The 22427-nt window shown below is 47.8% G+C and overlaps 1 protein-coding gene across 2 annotated transcripts in view; it reads left to right on the top strand.

Moving 5' to 3' along the window:
- Window positions 1–22427, top strand: part of St8sia5 (ST8 alpha-N-acetyl-neuraminide alpha-2,8-sialyltransferase 5) — a 63304-nt gene that overhangs the window by 34873 nt on the left and 6004 nt on the right. For both annotated transcript variants that reach the window (XM_055622694.1, XM_055622695.1), the window contains 3 exons: window positions 8147–8239; window positions 17389–17475; window positions 19704–19848. In XM_055622694.1, the coding sequence (XP_055478669.1) occupies window positions 8147–8239; window positions 17389–17475; window positions 19704–19848 (325 nt within the window). The remainder of the gene's footprint in view (window positions 1–8146; window positions 8240–17388; window positions 17476–19703; window positions 19849–22427) is intronic.

Here is a 22427-nt window from a genome sequence, read left to right on the forward strand (position 1 = left end):
CCTGGAGCCAGCTTCAGCTTCCCTTCTGGAAGTCCAATGGTGTTGGATCGGAGCTAGGCTTCTGACACAGCTCTTAGGCTATTTATACCTGTAGACGCTGATCGTGGTGCCAGGTCCCTCCCCTTTGGGCTGAGTAGGGATAGACTTTCCAGAATGGAAGGAAGAGCTGGTGATTCGCTTGCTTACAAAGCCTGGGGAGTTTGTGAAGGCAGGGGATGCTTTGGTTGGGTTCCTCATGGAAAGCGAAGCTGGAGGTATCTATAGGGAGGTCTGTGACTTAAAAGCGAAGAATATTCATTGGCAATTTTCAATAGTAGACTATCAATGCAGATGCTGAGACTTATGGGCAACTTTTGGGCAGAGTGCAGGGAATCTTATGAAAGAAGTGGGAAACAGTAAGATCTGGAGAGGACAGGAACTCCACAAGGAGAGCAACAGAACCAAAAAATCTGAGCACAGGGTCTTTCCTGAGACTGATACTCCAACCAAGGACTATGCATGGAGATAACCTAAGACCCCCTGCACAGATTTAGCCCATGGCAGTTCAGTGTCCAAGTGGGTTCCATTGTAATAGGAACAGGGACTGTCTTTGGCATGAACTGATTGGCCTGCTCTTTAATTACCTCCCCCTGAGGGGGAAGCAGCATTACCAGGCCACAGAAGAAGATACTGCAGCCACTCCTGATGAGACCTAACTGACTAGGATCAGAAGGAAGGAAAAGAAGACCTCCCCTATCAGTGGACTTGGGGAGGGGCATGCATGCAGAGGGTGGAGGAAGGGAGGGATTGGGACGGGAGGAGGGAGGGAAGCACAGGGGGGATACAAAGTGAATAAAGTGTAATTAATAAAGAAAAAAAAGAATCATAACTCCACTGTAGGAAACCACACAGAAAGGACATTTTAAATGCTATCTCCATCTCCTGACTCTGAGAGGTCCCAGTGTTATCTCAGCCATCTCATCATAGGCCGTCCCTTGCCCAGGTCCAGCCACATACCCTTGGAGTTCTTTCTGCAGGTCACAGTGTGTTCCTTGCAGTTCGTACTTCTCACTCTCATGGCGGCTTGAGAAAGTACGTGAGCACCCTCTCCGTTGATTCAAAGCACTCCCAGTTTGCATGTCTTCCTTCAGATGTACCCCTCAGGCTTCCAGTCACTGGCAGAATCTTGGGGTTCCCACTGTGGCAGTGCTCCTTGAAATGTTGTGTCATCAAATGCATCATCAGTAGAGACCAGGCTGGAATAGTGTGCCCCCAAAAGCAGAGCCCAGCAAGAGTGGGAGAAAGAAACAAGAATTGTTGATTTCCTTTTCCCGACAGCAAGACTGAGATTTCAGATATAATCAGGAAGTGGTTTGGATGACAGGGCCTAGGATCTGTGTTAACTAGGAATGGTAAGATAGAAATATACAAGTGCCTGTCATGAGGGAAGGGGCTTTATACTTACAGTTCCTAGAGATAGTGGCACAGCCCACCACATGATAAGTAACCCTTCTGCCAGTTAGGAGGCAGCAGAAGCATGGTGGCAGTGTGGACAACTGGCCTCCAGGGCAGGAACTGACAAGGCAGGGTTTCCAGGCTTAAAATAGTCCTGCTTGAGTACTAATTTTTCAGGCTCCACGGTGTAGGGGTTGCCCGAGATAGCCTATACCTGGCCATAGGGTGGTTATGGCAAGGAGTGATGGCACAGAGTGTGGAAGATGGGGAAGGAAGGGTCTGAGAACGGCCCTGCTTTGGTTGCCTGTCATGGCAGAGGCACTTCTAGGCTAGTCCGTTATGGTCTCTAGGAACCCTGAAAGGGACAGTTCCAATAGGGTAGGCAGGACCCAGGGCTCAAGGCTTCAGAAACACTTTTTCTTTTTCTTCTTGAGCTAGGGTCTCACTATGTAGTCCTGGTTGGCCTGGATAAGAGATAAGCCTCCCTCTGCTTCCCATGTGCTAGGATCAAAGGTATGTGTCACCACTCCCAGAAGTAACAGTTTTCATACCCGTGATGCTTAGCAGAGGCAGGGTGATCAAGGACATGTAACACCCAGGCAGGACTTGGCAGGGCCGTAGCCATCAGGAGGCGGAAGGAGGTTTAGTAAGCTCAGCAGAAGGCAGCGTCACTGGAGCAGATGGTAGAGAAACTTCTGCGTTCTTCATCTCTGACTCAGCTCTGCTATCAACCAGCTGAGCGGAGAGAAGCGAGTGCTGCACTCCCTGGGTCTCCCTGCGTTATCTGCTGGCAGCAGTTACCCTTCAATGGCAGGGCAGTGGGGGTGAGCATGCCTTACACTTCCTGTGTGTTAGTTTTCCTGGAGATGTCAACAGTGTCACGGGGGCTGCTCATGCAGCGCTCAGTCTTTACAGAAGTGACACCGCTAAGACGGCTATCTTGCTTCATTCATGCTACTGACACAGAACACATTGACTGGGGGAGTTCATAGACAGTGCCTTCTTCCCATATCCTCATGTGGTAGAGGGGACAAAGAGTCTCACTTTCATTTTATAAGGCTCTACCTTATAAGTATGGGGTTGTATAAGTCTATAGTATAAGTCTAGAGCAGTGGTTCTCAATCTGTGGGTCACGACCCCCTTTGGGCTCACATATATTTATGATTTATAACTAGCAAAATCACAGTTATGAAGTAGCAATGGGTATAGTATTTACCTGCCTTATGGACATAGGACTTACCCCTAATCTCACCATCTCAGGGTTTGTGATTGCAATTATGGATTCTGGGGTGCTGCAGACACTCAGGTTACAGCAGTGGCTAATGAAGGATGTAAGCCCAGCTCTGAAAACCTCCCAACCTAAGAACCCCTCGACACATGGCAGGAGACTGTTCAGAATCATTCAGTTGCCTGTTTGAGTGATGTTGGGATTGAGGAGAAAGGAGGAAGAAAGGAAGGACGGTTGGGTGGCAGAGAGGGGAGGCTGGCTGGTCAGCTGGAAGATGCTGCCTTAGTTCAAACCAGGAGGGAAAAGTGACCCAGACACCTTGTAGACACTGGAGATGTGTCTGCACGTCTCCAGCTCCCTAAAGCTATGACTCTTTAACATAGTTCCTCATTTGGTGGTGACCCCCCCCAGCCATAAAAATCTTTTATTGCTACTTCATTACTGTAATTTTGTTAGTGTTATGAATTGTAAAGTAAATGTCTGATATGTGACCCCCTAAAGGGGTAGTGACCTATCTCTTGACTTTTAATTGTCTTGACATTTGTGTCTGGAGTTTTTCTTAGCGGTCTAGGATCATGACTTCACTCAACCTGTGGTCCCAACGGCTTTAGTGACACCTGCAAATGAGACTGTGACAAGACATCTGACCTTACTTTTCTCCATGTGACTGGAAAACTACATGAGTTAGAGCCAAGGTCATGGACTTGCGTGGTGGCCACAATTTGACCCCTTGTTCTTACTTGGAGGTAACAGAATGCCTGTCAGCTAGTTAAAGGAGAAAGGGATTTGTTAAGGGTACTCCGAGCTCAGAATCTTTGAGAAAAATGAATATGGAGATAACGTAAAAGGGGATTTAACAGAGTGGCTTACACGCTGTGATCCAGCTACTCCAACAACGGACAGTCTAAGGGTACAGTAGCTGTTCGGTCCACGAGGCTGGGTTTCTCAGCTGGGCTTCAGCACGCACTGGGACCGTGAAGAAGTAGGGTCTGATGCAGTCCACTGGAGCACGCGGCCCGTGACAGCGAGCGCAAGCAGGCACCGACCAAAAGTTTCCCTCTCCACATCTTTTATACCACATGTCCTAGTTAGGGCATAACTATTGCTATGATGAAACACTGTGGTGATTGGGATGCAGAGTGAATATATAAATCAAAAATAATTTTTTTAAAAAAAGGGGAAAAAGAGAGTGATTTGTTTGGCTTACACTTCCACATTTGTAGTCCATCATTGAAGGAAGTCTGGGCAGGAATTCAAGCAGGGCTGGAACCTGGAGGCAAAGAGCTGATAGAGAGGCCATGGAGGGGGTTGCTGCTTACTGGCTTGCTCCTTTTCATTACAGATCTATATAAGAGTGATTACTAATAACTATAGTGGGACTTTTGGACCCATCAGAAGTACGAATAATGACACAGATGCTTCTTAATGTTTCAAAGCTTACGTCTTTTAGCTAGGGCAATCTCTCAGCCAGCTATCTGGCTTAACCTGACTAATCATGGTACTGTGTCCCATCACTTGGCTAGCTCGGCCTCTCTACTCCACACTGGTCCATCCACCTCCATGTGTCAGCTGGCAAATTTCCCACACATCCTTTCTTCTCTCTCAGAAGTTCTACCCTCCACTTCCTGCCCAGCTATTGGCTTACAGATCATTATTAGGCAAGTGAGGAAGGATGAATATTTACAAACTATGAGACCAGTGATGGTCAATAGAAATAACAATACCAAGATCCAGCTAGTACTTAGCTCTCTTCTGGCTTAGCAATCAACAATTGAATATACAGAAATACACCTACACACAATGTACCCCAAGAAATAACCATACAACACAGTCAATATTAAGCTGCCTTGGAATCTCTTCTGCTACTTCCATTAATCCCAAACTTTTCAATGTAGCTCCAGGCTGGTATTTTTGGACAAGAGCAGAAAGAAGCCATATTCTTCTCCAATATCACAAGAACAGTTTCTAGGGCCACTTACTAATATTTTTCTCTTCTGAAACCTCTTGAGTCCAGCTATCATAATCTACATCATTCTCAGCAGCACTGAGAGTATGTCTTCCATACTCCTACTAGGATGCCCCTGTAAGCACCATTTAAAGTGTTCAACTACTTTTCTAGTCCTACAACAGGCATGGCCAGGCCTGTCATGGCAATACTCCACTCCTGGTACCAACTTCTGTCTTAGTCACTGTTCTATTGCTATGGGGAGGGGGGAGGGAGAAGGAAGGGAGAGAGAGACAGAGACAGAGACAGAGAGACAGACAGAGAGATTGACTTTGGGCTTGGCATGGGCTTTTGAAACCTTAAAGTCTACCCCTATGACACAGTTTCTTCAACAAGGCCATACCTCCAAATCCTAATTCTTTCAACTAGTGCTGCTCCCTGGGGACCAAGCATTCAAATATATGAGCCTATGGGGGCCATTTTTATTCAAACCACCACATTCCACTCCAATACGATATGTATATTTTTAGTAGATAAGGAGCACCAGGAATGCTGCTAATGGAGCTAAGTCTAGTGTTCAAGGAGACAAAAGAAAATCCTGATGATAAATGGAATAAAGGGAGTAATAACCTCAGAGTAAGACCTCACCAGCTAAGCTTCCAACTTGTGAAAAGGAAAGAAAAGCTTTAGCAGGAAGGAAGCAGCCACCAAAAGGAAGCTGATGTGAATGTAATTGAAGGAAGTGTCCAAGTTCCAGTTCCATCAAGCAGTAGGACTTGCCAGCTTCAGCCATGCGATTCTGGCTTTAGAGTCAAAGATACAAGAAAGGGCTTGCTTGTGGAATCTTCTTCCATGGCTAGGGAAAGCCACTGAGGTCAGGCATGTGTCCCTGCATGGAGGCCTAGAGAGGCCATTATGTGAGGCTGTGAAGGTGAAGCCTGGATTGCCTTAGAAACCCCAAGATGTTGGAGATTCCAGAGTTGTGGGATACCCGCCAAACTGCAGACTGGATGTGGAACCAGCACAAGAGAGAGAAATGGAATTGGAGATCTGAAGAGCACTTTGAGTTCAGACATAGAGATGTATAGAATTTGGAGTTTGCTTTGCTGGTTTTAGGTATTGCTTTTGTCTGATATTTCCCCACGATGCTACCTTTTCCTCATTTTGGAATGGTGATATACATCCTGTGCCATAGTGTGATGGATGCATGTGATCTGCTTTTTTATTTTTATTTTATGGGGGTGATAATTAAGAGATTGCCATGAGTCTCTAAAGTGATTTTGGACTTTCAAAAAATGTTGAGACTGTGATATACTACGGGGTCATTTGAAGTTGGACTGAATGCATATTTTGTAGCATATTATGTATCTGAGCCTATGGAGGCCAGGGAATGGAATGTGGTGGTTTGAATAAGAATGACCCCTATAGGCTAATATATTTAAATGCTTGGTCACTAGGGAGCGGCACTATTTGAAAGAATTAGAAGGATTAGGAGGTGTGGCCTTGTTGAAGAAAGTGTGTCACTTGGGGCGGGCTTTGAGGTTTCAAAAGCCCATGTCCAGCCCAGAGTCTCTCTCTCTCTCTGCCCATAAATCAAGATGTAGCTCTTAGCTACTGCTCTAGTACCTGCCTGATGCCACCAGGATCCCCACCAAGATGATAATGGATTAAACCTCTGAAAGTGTTAGCAAGCCCCTAATTAAATGCTTTCTTTTATAAGAGCTGCCTTGGTCATGGTGTCTCTTCATAGCAATAGAACATTGAGAAACACATACCAGAAGATGTGGTCCAGATTCAAGGTGGATCTTCCTACTGCAAAAGATCCAGATTAAAAGTGGATCATCTGACCCCAAATGATTTCATTAAGAAAAATGTTTCACAGGTATACCCAGCCACTTGGATTTTAGTTAATTCCAGATGTAGTCAGGTTGACAACCAAAAATAGCCATCACACTGAGTAATGGCACTGTGAAATGGGGCCATCATGCGAGCTGCTGTCTGTGATGTAATCATGAACTTGCTGCCATAACTGTAGTTTCTGAGATCCATGCCATCTCTCTCTGCACCATGTTCCTTTGTATGCTTCTCAAGGAGCAGCTTGGAATCAGTCTCTTTAGAACGTTTCTGATTGGTTGGACCTAAATTGTTTCCAGGGCCTTAGACTCAAAGGAATCTGGGAAGTGTAGTCTTTAGTGTGTTTTTGTAGTTCAGATGGGAAAGAAATAACAAGGATACAGTATCTGCATTTGAGATGCTCACCATTTGGAAAAGCCATAGAGACAGAGGCAGATTATAATATGGCATTATTTGTTCTAACTATTATATAGTGAATAGAGCCCAGGGGTAGGGACTACATGAGAACTCCCAGAGGTGTAGGCCTTTGACTTAGATTGTGAAGCTGGGTTTGCCGAATGAGAGAGACAGAGAAAGGGTTTCAGAAACAAGAGGGAAGCAGAGCAAGGGTGAGTTTGATATTACAGAGGTCCTCAGTCTTAGTTCTTCTGAATTCTACCTAATACTTTTATGATGAAGATATGGAGCCAGTTAATTTTGGAACTGGGAGACAATTCATTATATAGAACTTTATTTCTTTGGACCTTGAGCATGTTAAGCAAGCATTCAACCACTGAGCTGCCCCTCCAGCCAGCATTTTACAATTTTTAAATTAATGCATGTGTGTCGCATCAGGTTAGCGATGTGGTAACTCCCACATGGTTGGGAAGGGCCTGGGGCATGCTCCAAGGATACCCACACTCCCAGTTCTGGCTCTGTGGTGGCCCTAGGTGCCTCTGTTACTCTGGTCCTGGAGGGTCACTTGTCAAGGGCCACTGACCCCACAGTTAGTGTGGCAGGACCTGCAGTCTTCCTGGTTCCTGACTGAGGCTGTCTTGAGACCCCACTCTCCTGGCTCCAGAACCACCTCAGGAGTGGGAGAGGCCATGGGGAAAGCATCACCTGGCTTCTTCCCAGGGAGGCAACTCCTTCTCCAGGGCTGTGAGCCCACCAGCTGTTCTGGTAGGCAGACGGGGCAAAAGCAACCATGTCTCAGAGATAACACTGAATGAACATGGGCACCAAGGAAGCAGATGGGAATGGAAATGCTTTGTAAATGGAAAACTCTGTGGCGGTCTCAGCTATGTCCGTGCCTGTGTCTAGGACATTGTCCTGAGGGTGAGAGAGAGAAAGGCAAAAAGGGCAGGGAAGGTTGGGACAGGGCGCTGCCTGCCTCCCAGATCGGCTGTGGGTGCTGCCAATCTCGAGCTCCATCTGACCAGAGTGCACAGAGCCTGCCCTGTCCCCGCTCTCCCAGCCACTTCCTTGCAACGAAACCTGTGCCTGCCTCCCGTGTGGGCCCAAGTGGGCTTTGTTCCTATTCATGCTTATGCAGCAATGGGGTTGCTCCTGCCTGGAGCCAGCCACCTACTGGGTCCTGAGATGGGGTGGGCTGCTTTGCTTTATTTGTTGGACTAGGACCCTTGACGGCTCCTAGAAAAGCCGGCCCATTTCTCTGTGTAACCTTTGTCCCTGTCGGTTCTCAGGTACTTCGAATTTTACAAAGGCCCTTTAGAGTTTAACTCCACGAGATGCCTGGAGCTGAGGCAGGAGATCCTGGAGGTGAAGGTGCTATCCATGTGAGTACCTGGGCTGGGGGTGGGTGGAAGTTGTATGCGGAAGTGGGATGGGGTGGGCAGACCCCAGATCCAAAGGAAACAGGAAACCCTAGGCAGGCCTCACCGGCTGAAGGTTAGCTGTCCCACCAGCATCAGAAAGCCCTGGAAGCTGTTTCGTAACACAGGACAGCTCTGCAAGGTCACCTCTGCTGACCAGCTGGCCAAGTGTGAAAGTCCGCAGCTCAGTTACCAGCCTCTCTGATTATCATCTCTGGGCTTCTATTCAGTAGAAATCCAAGAGGTCTGGGAGGGCCAGACCTGAAACTCAGCATTTCGTACTGCAGGGTTAAGCCTTGCCTTCTTGATGTTGTCTTTTACAATTTTAATTTCTTTGAAAGTTATTTGTCAGTTATCTAGGCACAAAATCCAAGTGTTGCAAAATGGGATGTGGCGAAGCACCCCCCCCCCAACACCAAGTTCTAATTCCAGAAGGCCCAGTGCGTCCCTCTGTAGTGTCAGCGCACACACAACATCTCTGTGTGGAGGTTCCTTACATACGTGTTTATATAAATGGCAAAGGAGCCCCCCTCCCCCACTCCATCCCATCCCACAGTCCATCACCCACACCACTCCTACAGCCAGTGGGAGGAAGACCTGAGTCTCTTCCTGGTGACTCGCTTGAGTCCTCCCTCTCTTGTTTCGACTCCCGTAAGTCCAGCAGATGTACCTAGAGTCATCTGGGTTACGTTACTTACATTAGGTTCTGAAACTATTCGGAAACAATTACATCTGGACATGGACAAGAAAAAAATTTATACAGAGGTTAACGTTGGGTGCCCCTATGGACTCATGATCCCCTGACAGGATCTGTCAAGTAGTATGGGTCATGAGGAAAGTGTAGGCTTTGGGCTCAGGCAGCCCTGGGACCAAAAGGTGACTCTGGGCCTGGCCAGTTCTAATTATTAGGCAAATTACTTACTGGAGGCGGCATTTCCTGCTTCTTAGCATAGCTGCTGACTAGTGGAGATGGTTTGTACAATAGACAGCAGGTGCTGACTGGTAGGGGTGCACAGTGGCACTCAATAGGTGTGAATAGCTACTCTCTTTCCTCCAGCTTCTTTTTTCTATAAAATCGGCAAGAGTGGTTTTTTTTCTGAGTTATACACAGGACCTGTCGGTGAACTTCCCATGACTACAATGAATATATAATGAGATAATAACTCGAAGGTGAGCTGGCCCACAGTCTTGGGGGCTGTGTTGAGGCAGCATGCCATGGCAGGGAGCTTGAGGTAGAACAAAGCTGCCGTCTCCCTGGCCAAGCAGAAGGAGGAAGATACCAGGTTCCCACCAGCACCTCCAAGGGCCAATCCCAATGACCTTGAGACCCCCACCCCCATGCACTGATCTCTTAAAGGTCTCACAGCCTCCCAATAGCATCGTCTTGAGAAAGAGCCTTCAACACATGGGCCCTCAGGAGATGTGTAAAATCCTAATTAGCAGACTCCGTGGCCATTGCTGCTGCTGCAAGTCCAGAGAGTAAGGTTGCATCATCTGTATTGGTGATGTCCCTGTAATGAGCAGTAATCTGTGTGCCTTTTATAGAGATGAATGAGGTCTTCCTCCTCTGGGGTCGACTGCAGATGAGCATGCACCCACTGTGGTCCCAGCTCTCGGAGAGTCCACAACCCAGTGGGGAAACAGAAACAAACCCTCAGGGTGACAGAAAACTTGACCGAGGGTGGGTGATGCCAGGCAAGGGCTTGCTGAGGAAGAGCAGATAAAGTTCTGGTCTGTGGGATGGTGGCTATTAATTAGGCCACGGACATTCTAACTGGAGCAGTTGGCATGAGCCCTTGAGGCAGGAAGGTCCCTGCTGGGCCCTGGCTCGGAGGGACCAGAGCAGCTTGCAGGTCAGCGTGGGAGGGGAAATGGAAGCCATGGCACCAGACGTCGCCCTGCACCTGTGTCTTTCTCTGAGGATCGGGGAACGCTGTGGGCAGGGTTGTAGGCAGCGCACAGGAGTGTGGGCTAATAGATGTTTTGGAATGCTTCCGAGGAATTATGTGAGAAAGCCTACCCAGCTGGGAGCTGAATGCAGAGGCTGCTTCTTTTTTCTCAGAAAAAACACTCGAGGCCTCGACATGTCTGACTGGGGTCGCACAGAACCCTTGTTGGCAGTGTTTCCCAGAGTTTTCAAAGGAAAAAAAACAGTCAAGCTTTAAGCTGGAAAACAGTTCTTCATGGGTTCTTCAAGGTCTGGACGGAAAGTGCCGAGGAAGCATGTAAACCGGCTGTTTCCTGTGTGTTGGTGGTACTCCCTGCAGCAGTTTTCTGGGGCTGCCACCACAGAATTCCATTATCGAGCCCTTTAATTTCTTTTCCCACTTTTTGGTGTGTTTGTGTGTGTGTGCATATGTGTTTGTGTATGTGTATATGTATGTGTGTGAATATATGTCTGTGCGAATGTGTATGTGTGTGTCTATATACATGCGGTGTGTGTATATGTATGTGAGTGGGTATTTGTGTGTCTATGTGTGTGTGTATATATATATATATATACATATATATATATATATATATATATATATATGGGGTGTTTGTATATATGTGTGTATGTGTAAGTGTATGTGTTTGTCTATGTGTGTATATGTTTGTGTATGTGTTTGCATATATATGTGTGAGTATGTAAGTATGTGTGTATGTGTTTGTGTGTATATGTGTGTGGGGGTGTGTATGTGTATGTCCATGTATATATGTGTATGTTATATGTGTGTGAATGTGTTTGTGTGTGTGTGTGTGTATGTATGTTGTGTGAGTGTGTGAGAATGTGTATGTGTGTGCATGTGGAAGCTAGATGTTACAGTGTATACTTAGAGACCAGCTGAAAAGTTACCAAGACACTTTGATATGAACCTACAGACAAATAGCGTGGGGAGTGAAGACTAACCTCAGCAATGCCCGTGACTACCCTTGTCCCTGCTCATGGACTGCTTGGTGGTGGTTGTGTCTTTCCACCATTGGGGTCAGTTCTCCTCTGTCTTTGGGGTACCTTGTCCCATTCCTCGGGATAGATTCCTGGGAAGAACAGCAATCCAGCTGGTGACCTCAAGCTTAGTCAGTCTTTCATAGACGTTTTCTTCCGTGGCAGCTGTCATGTCTGGGGACTTGAGTTGTGGAGTAAAGGCAAGACTGGGCCATTCACAGCACATCAGTTGTGTGAGTGTGGAGTGTCAGGGGATAGCAAGCCCTTGCCTTCCTTCCTGAATTCCCAAGCTGAGGGTCCGTGGGTCCTCCGTGGGAGGGATTAGAGAGCCCAGAGGGTGGTTTCTGTCCAGGCAGCCCTGAGATTGTCCACCTGCTGTCAGTCTGTACTGTGCTCCAGCCTAGTGCCATGATGTGGGTCACAGCAGGACTGACCTGAATAACAGGGAAAAGGTCAAATCCCATCTGTGGACAGAGGCGGCTGTGTGGATGCGCTTGTTCCCTCCAGCACGCGGAGCGTCAGCTGGTATTTCCGTCTGAGCACACAGGGAGATGTGTGATTCCCGCAGGAGTAATTTTGATCCAGAATTTCTCAGATCAATGGTAAAATTCAGTCAGCCAGAAAACGCCCACGTGGAGAGCGCCTGCTTCCTGACAGTGTCAGAGGCATGAGGAGCCGCTCTGCCGTGATTTCTCATGAAAATGTCCATTGCTGATTCTTGTTCAAATCATTTAGGTTTTATTCTAGTCATTTGAGTGTCTGCCTTTAAAAGTAAGCCTTCAGTTGCTGCCCATGCTCACACCAGCTTCCGGCTTCCTTCCCAACCCTTCTGGAGCTGGGCTTGGTGCAGAATCCAATAATGAAGCCGAACAGAGCAGCTTGGAGCCATGGCCACCAGCAGAAAGCTCTACTGTCTGGGCTGGGTGGTCTTCATGCCTCTCAAAGCTCAGATCTGGAATAGCTGTAGGAAGTCTATGTCCTCTGTCAGGTTGGGGCTCAATGAAGTCAGGTTCTGAGCTCGGGTACCTTGTGTTAGACATTGCATGGGCCCAGGATGTGCATGTTCGTTGTGGATGGATTACCTAAGTAAGCTGTTCTTCTATCAACTCCAGTGTCTCTAGATCCTGTGCCACAAACGACGAGGCTGTTAGCATTACCTCTGCCCTTTAGGGTTGGAATCAGCTCTGTTTAGAACCCAGGGCTGATTCACACTTTCTCCTTCTTACTCCTGCCTGTTTTCAAGTCTCAGGAATCGGTAGATGAGAGGGAAGGGTTTGGGTCCTTTCATGCCTAAATGATCTCTCTCTCTGTCCCTCTCTCTTTTTCTTTCTCTCACTCTCTTCCTGCCTCCATTCCCCTCTTTCTCTGAGTGTGGGTCGGTGTCTTCAATTGTTTCCCCACCTGTATCATTTGGAGACCGGGTATCTGTGCATCTTTTAATTTCATCATTTCTCTTTTTGCCCTTTGCTTCTCAACCCTGGTAAAATTCCTCAATGTCATCTCCCCACTCTTCTAAAGTTCTCTCTCTCTCTCTCTCTCTCTCTCTCTCTCTCACACACACACACACACACACACAGCTTCTGCATTGCTCTTACTGCTTCTGCACATTCTTACTGCTAAGAATGTGCTATTATACTGGTTATCTTTGGCGACATCAAGTATGTCTTTTAGGGCTCTTATTTTGCATTAGTTTTCTCTGTGGTCATTTTACCTGGTGGTTTGTCTTGTTCTGTGCCATCCAGGTAGATTCAGTTACCCTTGGCTGCATGTTCAAATTCAGACTAAAAATAATTAGAATCTGGTAGTTTTGTGTCTGACAATAATTAAGATGGTACAGAATGTTCATGTTTTTGATGTCATGGACTTCAGAAAGGAATGGGTGGTCTGACTTCCCCACTTCATCTGACATCAAATATTTGGTTGGAGGAGGCTGCAGGGTGTGGATTGGACTGGATGGTTTTGTTGTTGTTGTTTTTTGTTTTTAATGATTTTGTTTTATTTACATTGGTGTTCTGCCTCCATGTATGTCTGTGTGAAGGTGTCAAATATCCTGGAACTGCAATTTCAGACAGTTGTGAACTGCCATGTGGGTGCTGGGATTTGAACTCAGGTTCTTTGGAAGAGCAGCCAGTGCTCTTAACAGCTGAGCCATCTCTCCAGCCCCAGACTGGATGGTCTTGTTGCTTTCTTTTGCTTTCTCTTCAGTCCTGGCAAGGGCGGGGAGGGAAGGGCACATCGGGGAGGAGCAGGTGTGTCTACCCTGAGCCCTCATGCAGGCTAGGTGTGCACTCTAACCCCGAGCTCCAGCCCCACCCCTGAGGCTCATGGTCTTTTACTGATTCTCATTTTTAGGGTCATGCCTCAGCCCACTGCTCCTGTGTTTTTAGAATTTATGTTTTGGGGGAGGGACTTTGTCATCCTGTTCTTGATTAAGCCCCTCCTTTTTCTGTGGACCTGTGGAGAGTTCTCTTCTACAGAGAGCCCTGTCACTATCTATCCAGGGCAGTCTGAATGATTTGGTTTCTCTTCTGGGATGATGGTGATGCCACCAGAGAAAGAACAGATAGTCTGGGTCAGTCCTGCATCTTTAAGGTGGAGGTGGCTCTGTATCTGTATTGCAACCTACAGTGTATCTTATACATGTGACTCCATTTGCTGTTTCCAACAACTTTCAAGGTGGGCAGAGAATGCAGACAAAGCAGTGTCCTGAGAGATTAAAGGACTTATCCAGGTCACACTGTGGGTTGGGGATGGAGCCAGGACTTAAGGCTAGGTGTCTAGCCCTGACCTTGGACCAGGATGTGACAAGGGCATGGGAAACACCCAGAATAAGGTCTGGATACTGGGAACAGTCAAAATTTGGGCCCCTGGCCTGGAGCATTGGCTATGCTGCATTTCTCTGAAGTGTTTGAGCAGTACCGTGTGTGTGAGTGAGTGTGAGTGTGAGTGTGTGTGTGTGTGTGTGTGTGTGTGTGTGTGTGTGTGTGTGTGTTGTGAATTGCAGGGAGGTAAGGGGAGAGGAGCAGCGGTGAGCCAAAATGCTGCTGGCATCTATTCTCTGATGTCCTGCGGGCTGAGGGGAGCAGGGCTGCCTTAGGAAGGCTTGCCTTCGGCAGGAGGAAACAGCACCTTTCTTCACCAAGTATGCTCCTGCTGCAGGGGCCTTTGTACTCACTCTGACTGAGCTACATTTTCTCCCAGATAGTAGTGTGCCTCACGTCTACATTATTCCAAGATTCTGTGCAAAGCTTCCCTCCTCGAGAAAGCTTCCAGACAACCATGGGGCAGTCACTTCCCTAGTCCTTTACTTTTTTCCCACTTCCAGACAAGGCAGTCTATACTTCTTCCCAACATGTCTTCCTTGTTGTTCTGAATCTCCATGCATGTAGGGAGATGCTGTTTTTGCTATTACAGTTCCACATCTGGCCATGTAGAGCCAGTTTTCTAACTACTGAGCTGTCACTCCAGCCCCTCATAGATTTTTAAAAGTATTAAATAAGATGATACAATAACAGACTGGGCAGGTGCATGGCACACATGAAGTGGGCATCGGTTGCCATTATTGCTGAACAGATTTGACTAGGATCTCTTAGCCCCTATAAGTTTTTGTAAAGCCTACACATTCTCATTCCTTGCCCTGATCTTTCTCCCTACATGATAAAATGCCACAGGTCAGGAACCAGCCTGCGCTCCTCACTAACGCAGTGCTGAGATATACAGCAGGTGTCGGGAAGGATGACCCTAGCTTGTCTCAACAGCCTAATGAGCTCGTTGATGAGTCTGAGTTCACACCAAGTCTCTTTATTGAACCTGCTTTCTTATACTATCCAGTACTGCCTGCCCAGGAGTGGTAGCACCCAGGATGAGCTGGGCCCTCCCGCATCAATCACGAAGTAAGAAAATACCTCACAGACTTGCCTCCAAGTCAGTCTGATAGAGGCATTTTCTCAGTTGAGGGTGGCTCCTCCTAGAAGACTGTGGCCTCTATCAACTTGAGAAAAACTTAACAAAACATGCATACAGGTGGTACTGATACCCTAGAACAGGCTTGACTCTGGGAGGCGGTCTCAACAGATTGGGCCTAACCACTCCCCAAAAATCAAACAAGCAGAAAGGCAGGAAGGGAGCTTAATAAATATGGTTCAGGTTAACTGCACTGGGAAAATGGAAGCCGTCAGCATCCCAGCCCATTTTTTTTGAGGTGCTGGCAGTTTAAACAGAGGAGGACCTAAGGTGTGGAGAGTTTTATGATAAGCTGGCTCTGCCGCTCAGGGGCTGGTTGGTCATTACTTCAGTTCTGGTCCTGCTTGTTGTGGACTGTGGGAACCACCTGATGTTCCTCAGATGACTGCGCCTGTGTATAGAGACAGCCCCAATTCCCCTCTGGAGGAGATTTGTCCCCAAGGCTCTTCTGTTTCTGAAAGCCAAGGTTATTACAGGTTTAAGGTAGTAACCGGAAACGTCTAGATACTGCCTCAAGGGAGTCTGGGACAGAATTCTGTAAATCTTGATGCTGTAAATCTGATGTCAAAGGTTGAGGAGATGGCTCAGTCACCAAAGGTCCTGTCTTGCAAACACAAGGACCTGAGTACCAGCATGTACAAAGCCAGATGTAGTGGTACACACTTGCAATCCCAATGCTGTGGAGGCAGAGACAGAGGCAGAGACAGAACATCCTTGGAGCTTGCCTAATGATGAGTTCTGGGCCAGTGAGAGACCCTGTGTCATACGCACACACATCAATGAGTTCTAGGCCAATGATAGACCCTGTATCACATGCACACACCTGAGGAATAGTGGAATGATGCTTGGTTTGCTAGGCAAACACGCACGCACGCATGCACCCAGCATTTCTCCACAGAAGCGGCTCCCAGGTTCCATAGGCTTACCCTTTTTGAAACAGGACCTTGCTGTGTAGCCCAAGCTGGCCTCAAGGTTGAAATTCACAGCCCTCCCTGTGTCAGCCTTCCAAGTGCTGAGGTTACAAGTGCGTGCAACTACAGCAGTCATTTCCGGCACTCTCAGTTTTGATTTAGTTCATTTTTTGTTCATTCTTTTACTCATTCATTCATTGAACAAACCAACCACATTTATCAAGTGCCCACATTTTGCCCGCACTGAAACTTTGTCCGAGTGTACTGTTATAAATATGCAATGTCAAATTTATAATTTATATACTACTTCTTCTGTGGGTGCCAGTGCAAGGAAGAATCACCTCTATTTAGACAGTGTTCCCTTTCCCGAGAGTGCCTGGGAACATCCTGACGCCGAGATGTTAAAGCCAGCAGTGTGGGGCCTGGAGTTGTTCAGAGGTGGGTCTCTCTCCTCCTCCTGACCTACTTGAGAAGGAGTGCCACGGTTGTGAGCCCCATAGTCTGTGCAGGGCAGGGTTTGCGCAGCCACTGGGATACGAAAGTGGTCTCGTTTCCCATATAGACTGATTTCTGAGAAGACAGTGCTAGCCTCTGAGGAAGCTACATGGGACAGGCCAACCTGCTTGAGGTGAAAGCAGTTAAGATATGTAGATATGGAGTGATTGAGTTAAGAAGGTGCACTTTTAGTGTGTGTGTGTGTGTGTGTGTGTGTGTGTGTGGTGGGGCTTTTGTTGTTGTTGTTTGGATACAGGGCCCTACTTTGTAGTGCAGGCTGGACTCAAACTCACTGTGTTATCTCAGGCTGGATCTGGATGCATAATCTTCCTGCCTCTGTCTTCTAGGTGTTGAGATTAGAGGTGTGCTGCTGCTACTGGACGTTAGGAGGTTTTATAACTGTGGAGTCCTAGAAATAGGAATCCTGCCGCACGCGCGGGGCCACACCAGGCTGGGTAGGGCAGAGTTCCATGCCCACCAGAGGCAAGAGTGAGGGGCAAGCCTCAGTGAGAGCGTTGGGAAGTAGGCTTAGGTTCAGCTAGTTTGCGTAACCTGAGCTGGTTCTAAGGCTCAGGTCTGAAGTCTAGTCCTGGCAGGATTCAGGTAGGGGACAGTGGCCGGCCAGGGGATGGCTGGCTCTGTACAGTTTGCATGTGAAGGACAGCTCTTGGGTTTCTGAGCTTCTCTTGAGAACTAGACTCACGCCAAGATTAAGGAAAGTAGAATGCTGGCCACAGATGTGGCGTGAGGGGGCAGGGAAAGGGAGGGTCTTCAGAAACAGTGATGACGCGCGGTGCAATCGTACCTTTCTCTCACAGGGTGAAGCAGTCTGATCTGTTCGACAGGTGGAAGAGCCTCCAGATATGCAAGTGGGCAATGGACACCTCTGAAGCCAGCCTCTTCAAGTATGCATTGTCGCCCGCCCTCACTCCTCGCGGTGTGGGTCCCCACTGCTGCTTCTTCAGATGCCCATCGTGCGGGAACACTTAGTTCTCAGGGGGCATCTGCCTGGAGCTGACCCCAAGGGGCATAGGAATATGAGCAGTGGCAAGGCCAGCATGTGGTCAGCCACCGTCCTCCACGCTTCTCTGTGGCCTTACAAGGTTGGGCCGGTCACCTCTAGCTCAGGCTGATGTACACTAAGGTTCCAAGAAGTGATGTACTTGCTTAAGGTTCCTCCGTTGTCCTGGGACAGCGGCTCTCCCCACCTTCTTGGAGCTCTTGTGTTTACCATGTTTCCACCTGATGTCTGAAGCTGGCTGTTGATCTTCTTAATCCTTCTCTAACCACAATTAACAGGCAGTAAGCTCTGGGAGAGGCAGTAGCTGTATTTCCAGGCTCTCCTATGGGAACGGTTGGGAGGCATCCAAAAATGCTTTTTTGTTAATGATGGCCTTTCGGGTTCTCTCCATTGCTAGCCTCCTGCCAGCTTGTGGTATCACGCCAGGGCAGGTAGACCTTACACTAAGAAATTGATGTGTCTTGGCAACTTGTGTCTAACTTGGGTTTCAGCCACTCAGGTTCAAGTTTAAATGAACTTAGGAGCTACTGACATGGAGGAATCTAACACAGGAGGCTGTAGAAAGTAGGTGCCACCAGGACTTTGCATTTTCTTCATCAACACTTTCTTTCAGTTGGTAATAGCAGGTCAGAAAGTCTCCTCTCCTCTTCCCTCCCCTCCTGTCTCCTTTTCTTCCCCCTCGCTCTTTTTCCTTTTCCTCCGCCTTTCTCTCTCTGGATAGGTTCTAACTGCATAGCCTAAGCTGACTTCAAACTCATAAACTTGTCTCTAACTCCCAAGTACTGAGCTTATAGTGTGTGGGGTTAGTAGTATGCAGTGACAAATTTTTATAAATATAACTATTTGATATCGATGAGCCTCAGTGAGCCTCTGGATGCTATGTGCCCACTCATATTTCCATCCCAGAGCTCATGAGAAAGTGTCAGGACTCCTGGACCTGCCAGTGGTCATCTCAGGTCTCTGTGGAGAAGGTGGTCCCTCCACCATGACTTCCTGGACCCTGCAGGGGACTGAGCTTGGAGCAGGGTGTACTCCAGTCTCTGGCTCTAGTACTCCAGTAATCAAGGAGGCAGTGATCTGTGCCCATGGCCACAGCCAGAACCCATTAAGTTTCCAAGAAAGGGGGCAAGATTTCCCAAGAGCTAACCCTATCAAGAGCTTTCTTGGAAAGGCCTGGAGAAGAGAGAGAGAGAGAAAAAAAAAACAGATTGCTTCAGCCCCATTTCCCTTGGGCTTTTTAGTTTGTTTTCTTTTAAATTTGGTGTCAGAGCTTTAATCTGCTGTAGCTCAGCTTTGAGTGTTTCTGAAACAAAAATGTGAGGACTCTTCTTCCTAAGTTCCTTCCTTCCCTTCCTTCTTTCCTTCCTTCCTTCCTTCCTTCCTTCCTTCCTTCCTTCCTTCCTTCCTTCCTTCCTTCCTTCCTTCCTTCCTTCCTTCCTTCCTTCCTATACTGAATTCCTGAAACTTCTTTAAGGAGCCATGTTCCACCTTCTGCAGGCAGGCAGCTGGTACCAACCCTGCATTTCCAATCTGGCCTTGCCCTCCTCCTCCTAAGTCAGCTTCTGAGTGAGAGAAACAGCACTTTTGGTGACCATACAGGCCTTGGTTTTATGAGATAAGGGAAGACCTTTGTTGAGTGTTGGCTATGGGGGCTGAGACCCTAACGAGCTCTGGCTTCAGGCCACTGGATGAGTGACATGGGAAGAGCATGTCCTGGAGCTGTGGAACTCTGAGGGGGGAGTCTTGCTGTAGCTGTGTGGGCATCGGTCAAGGCCTGGATGGCTTGGCTGTCACAGGGTGGTTTGAACATAACCATGCTGAGTGCTGTGTGAGGTTTAGTGAGGTGCAGGCCCTGGTGTCCAGCTTTTCCTTCCAGCCTAAGAAGGTTAGTGTGTGATTAGTCTGTGCCATAGCCTTCAAAGACAAGAGCCATCATGAAAGTATGGCAGCCAGAGCTTCTCAGTAGGATGCCAACCTGGGGCCTAGACAGAGAAGCACAGGCGCCAGGAAGATGTTGAGGAGGTGGGTGGGAACTGAGTGTGGGAATGGGGTAGAAAGGAAGGGCCCCCTTTATGCTCTGCCCAGTGTCACCCCTGTCTCCATGCCTGGCAGGTCCACCTTGTCCAGATGCTGCAATGCTCCTAGCTTCCTCTTCACCACCCAGAAGAACACCCCGGTTGAGACGAAGCTCAGGTATGAGGTGGATTCCAGTGGCTCTTATCACATCAGCCGGGAGATCTTCCAGATGTTTCCCAAGGTACACCCCAATGTGGTGGTCTGGGAGGGAGTGGGCGGTTTCTGTGGCATGCCCCAAGTCTGCCCAGTGTGCCTTGCATTCTGAGTGCAGATGCTTTGGTTTCGTCCAGGCAGTGGTCTGCAGCCCAGTGGTCTGTAGTCCATCCACTGGGTTTCCTGAGGAGTCCTGTCTAGACAAGACAGTGCTGATTAGCTATGGTTTTCATGATTTAGGGGGAAAGGGTTAACATTCTGCCTATATGATTGCATGTCAACGTTATACCACAGCTATTTAGGAGAGGGATTAATTGCACCTTGATTCCTCACCTGAGGCAGGCACAAGAGAAGAACACATACACAAGGCATGCAACACCAGAAAGGAGGCCCGGGCTTGAGTGTCAGCCACGTCAGAAAACCCTGCTGTCAATATTTTGTAAGAAGGCTTTTTCTTAGCATTTATTAGTTATATGTAACAATTGGTTTTATTATGCCATGTATTTCAATACTATTTCCTGCCACTGCCACCACTATCCTCTCTTGTTCCCTTCCCATGTCCCTTCCCCTTCTAACCTACTCCCCTCTCATATTTTCCCCCTCAGTATCTCAATGGGTTTTATTGAGGTTGCATACAGGAGCATGGGCAACTATCCCGTACCCTGCCTAGCAACCATTAACTGCCTATAGATACCCAGGGATGGCTGGGGCTCCCAAGTCTATCCCCATTCCACAAAAGCATGTCAACTGGTCCAATCTGGTGTAGTAATCACAGCTACTGTGAATTCAAGAGTGCCACCATCATGCCCTGCCCAGATGCATTCCACCAAACTTTACTCCATCCTATGGTTCTTCCGTTGTGTCCACTCTCTTTTCCGTGATGCTCCCTGAGCCTTTAAGAAAGTGATATGTATGTCCCATTTATGTTTAGCCATAAATGGTCACTTAGTCTAGTTATTAATCTCTGCAGCTACACGTACTGCCAAGTGCAAAAGAAGCTTTTCCGAGAAAAACTGACAGCAGCTCTTATCTATAGGGATACATATAATTATGTACAAGGCAAGTATATGATGTATAGGCACAACATATACTTTTTAATATATCAACAGCTATAGATTCCTCCCTGGGCCCCTTGACCTCCTAGCCATGGGCTTTTGACCAGGTTTGCAGTGTCAGATGTGAATTCTTTTCTGTGCATCAGAATATGGTTTCAACAGACTTGCCACTACTATTCCAGTGGGCGTGTCTCCCCTGGCCACTTGTTAGTGTAGCACTTGGGTGATCTCTTCCCCCCTTGGAAGTCTCAGTCTCTTTATGACCCTAGGATTCAGAGCAGGCATTGGTTACTTATAATACATCTCCAACATCAGAGACGTTGTATGAAGGTGGGCTGCTCAGTGACAGTGTAGTAGCTCTGTGCCCATTGGCTACAGGGTAAAGATGTCCACATCCATGGCTCATTTAGACCACTGAGGCTGAGAGCTGGTACAGATCCAAGTTCTGGACTCTTTGGGAGCAGGATGCAGAAATTGTACCTTTAGCTAGTTCAGATGGTTCTGTGATGTTGGCGTGGTAGGGCTTTGGCAGAAAGGGGATGGCAAAGGTGTGTTCATGACTATGTTCTGGAGGGAGAGCCCTGGGAAGGCCTGCATGTTTTAACAGGTTAGGGGAGGTGCAAACAAGATAAAACCAGAGTCTCTCTGTATGTCCTATTGCTAATACCAGAGTGATCTGGCAAGATTTGGGCTCAGAGAATGAGTGGAAGGTACAGAACAGAGCTGGATAGGGTGATATTGAGCCACCTTCACTAGGTGGGTATTTCAAGGCCCAGGGCATGAGGCAGGTGGCAGATAAACTTTCATCTTAAGCAAGTCATAGCACCATGTGACGAAGCCTGGGCTGACCTGCAGGTCTTTGGAAAGCCAGAGCATGAACCACTGAGGTCAGGAGATACAGCAGGGTCTTCACACCTTTCCCTGAAAAGGACAGGATAGTAAATAGCCCCACAGGTCACATCACCATGATCATTACTGGCACCGTGGTCCCAGCCTGAAAGTGGTCGTGGTCGTGATCGTGAGTAAACTAATGAAGGGAGCTTTGCCTCAGTGGCACAGACTTCAGAAGTTTACATACATGTCACATGCCACATGTCTTCTTTGAGTGTCTTCAGATCATTTAAAGATATAAATGTTATTCTCATCTTGCCGGCCATACAAAAACAGGTGGTAGAGCAGCCGTGGCCCATGATTTTCCAGCCGCCGAGTCATGGCACACGGCAGCTTCCTTTAGCACACAGGTGTCTCTGGGCTTCTAAAAGACCAGCTCTCTAGACTCCTGCCCACCCAGAATTCTGATTCTATGGTTACTGGGTGGAGTGTGGAGATGGCTGTTTCTAGACAGTTCTTGATTTGCACATGTTTAGAACACACTCACGGAAAACACCAGAAATGTCCCATGACTTTTCCTAAGACTGCTGTGGCTTATTCTGCCTCTCCCCCTATTAACTGTGAGATCCCAGCGCTCTCCCTGACCTGGTTCCCTAGACCTGTCCCCACAGGGAATGTGGCTCACAGACCCAAGTGTGCCACAGAGGGTCATGACAGCTCC

The sequence above is a fragment of the Psammomys obesus genome, unplaced genomic scaffold, assembly GCF_907164565.1.
Source record: "Psammomys obesus unplaced genomic scaffold, mPsaObe1.curated_primary_1811, whole genome shotgun sequence".
Taxonomy (NCBI): Eukaryota; Metazoa; Chordata; class Mammalia; order Rodentia; family Muridae; genus Psammomys; species Psammomys obesus.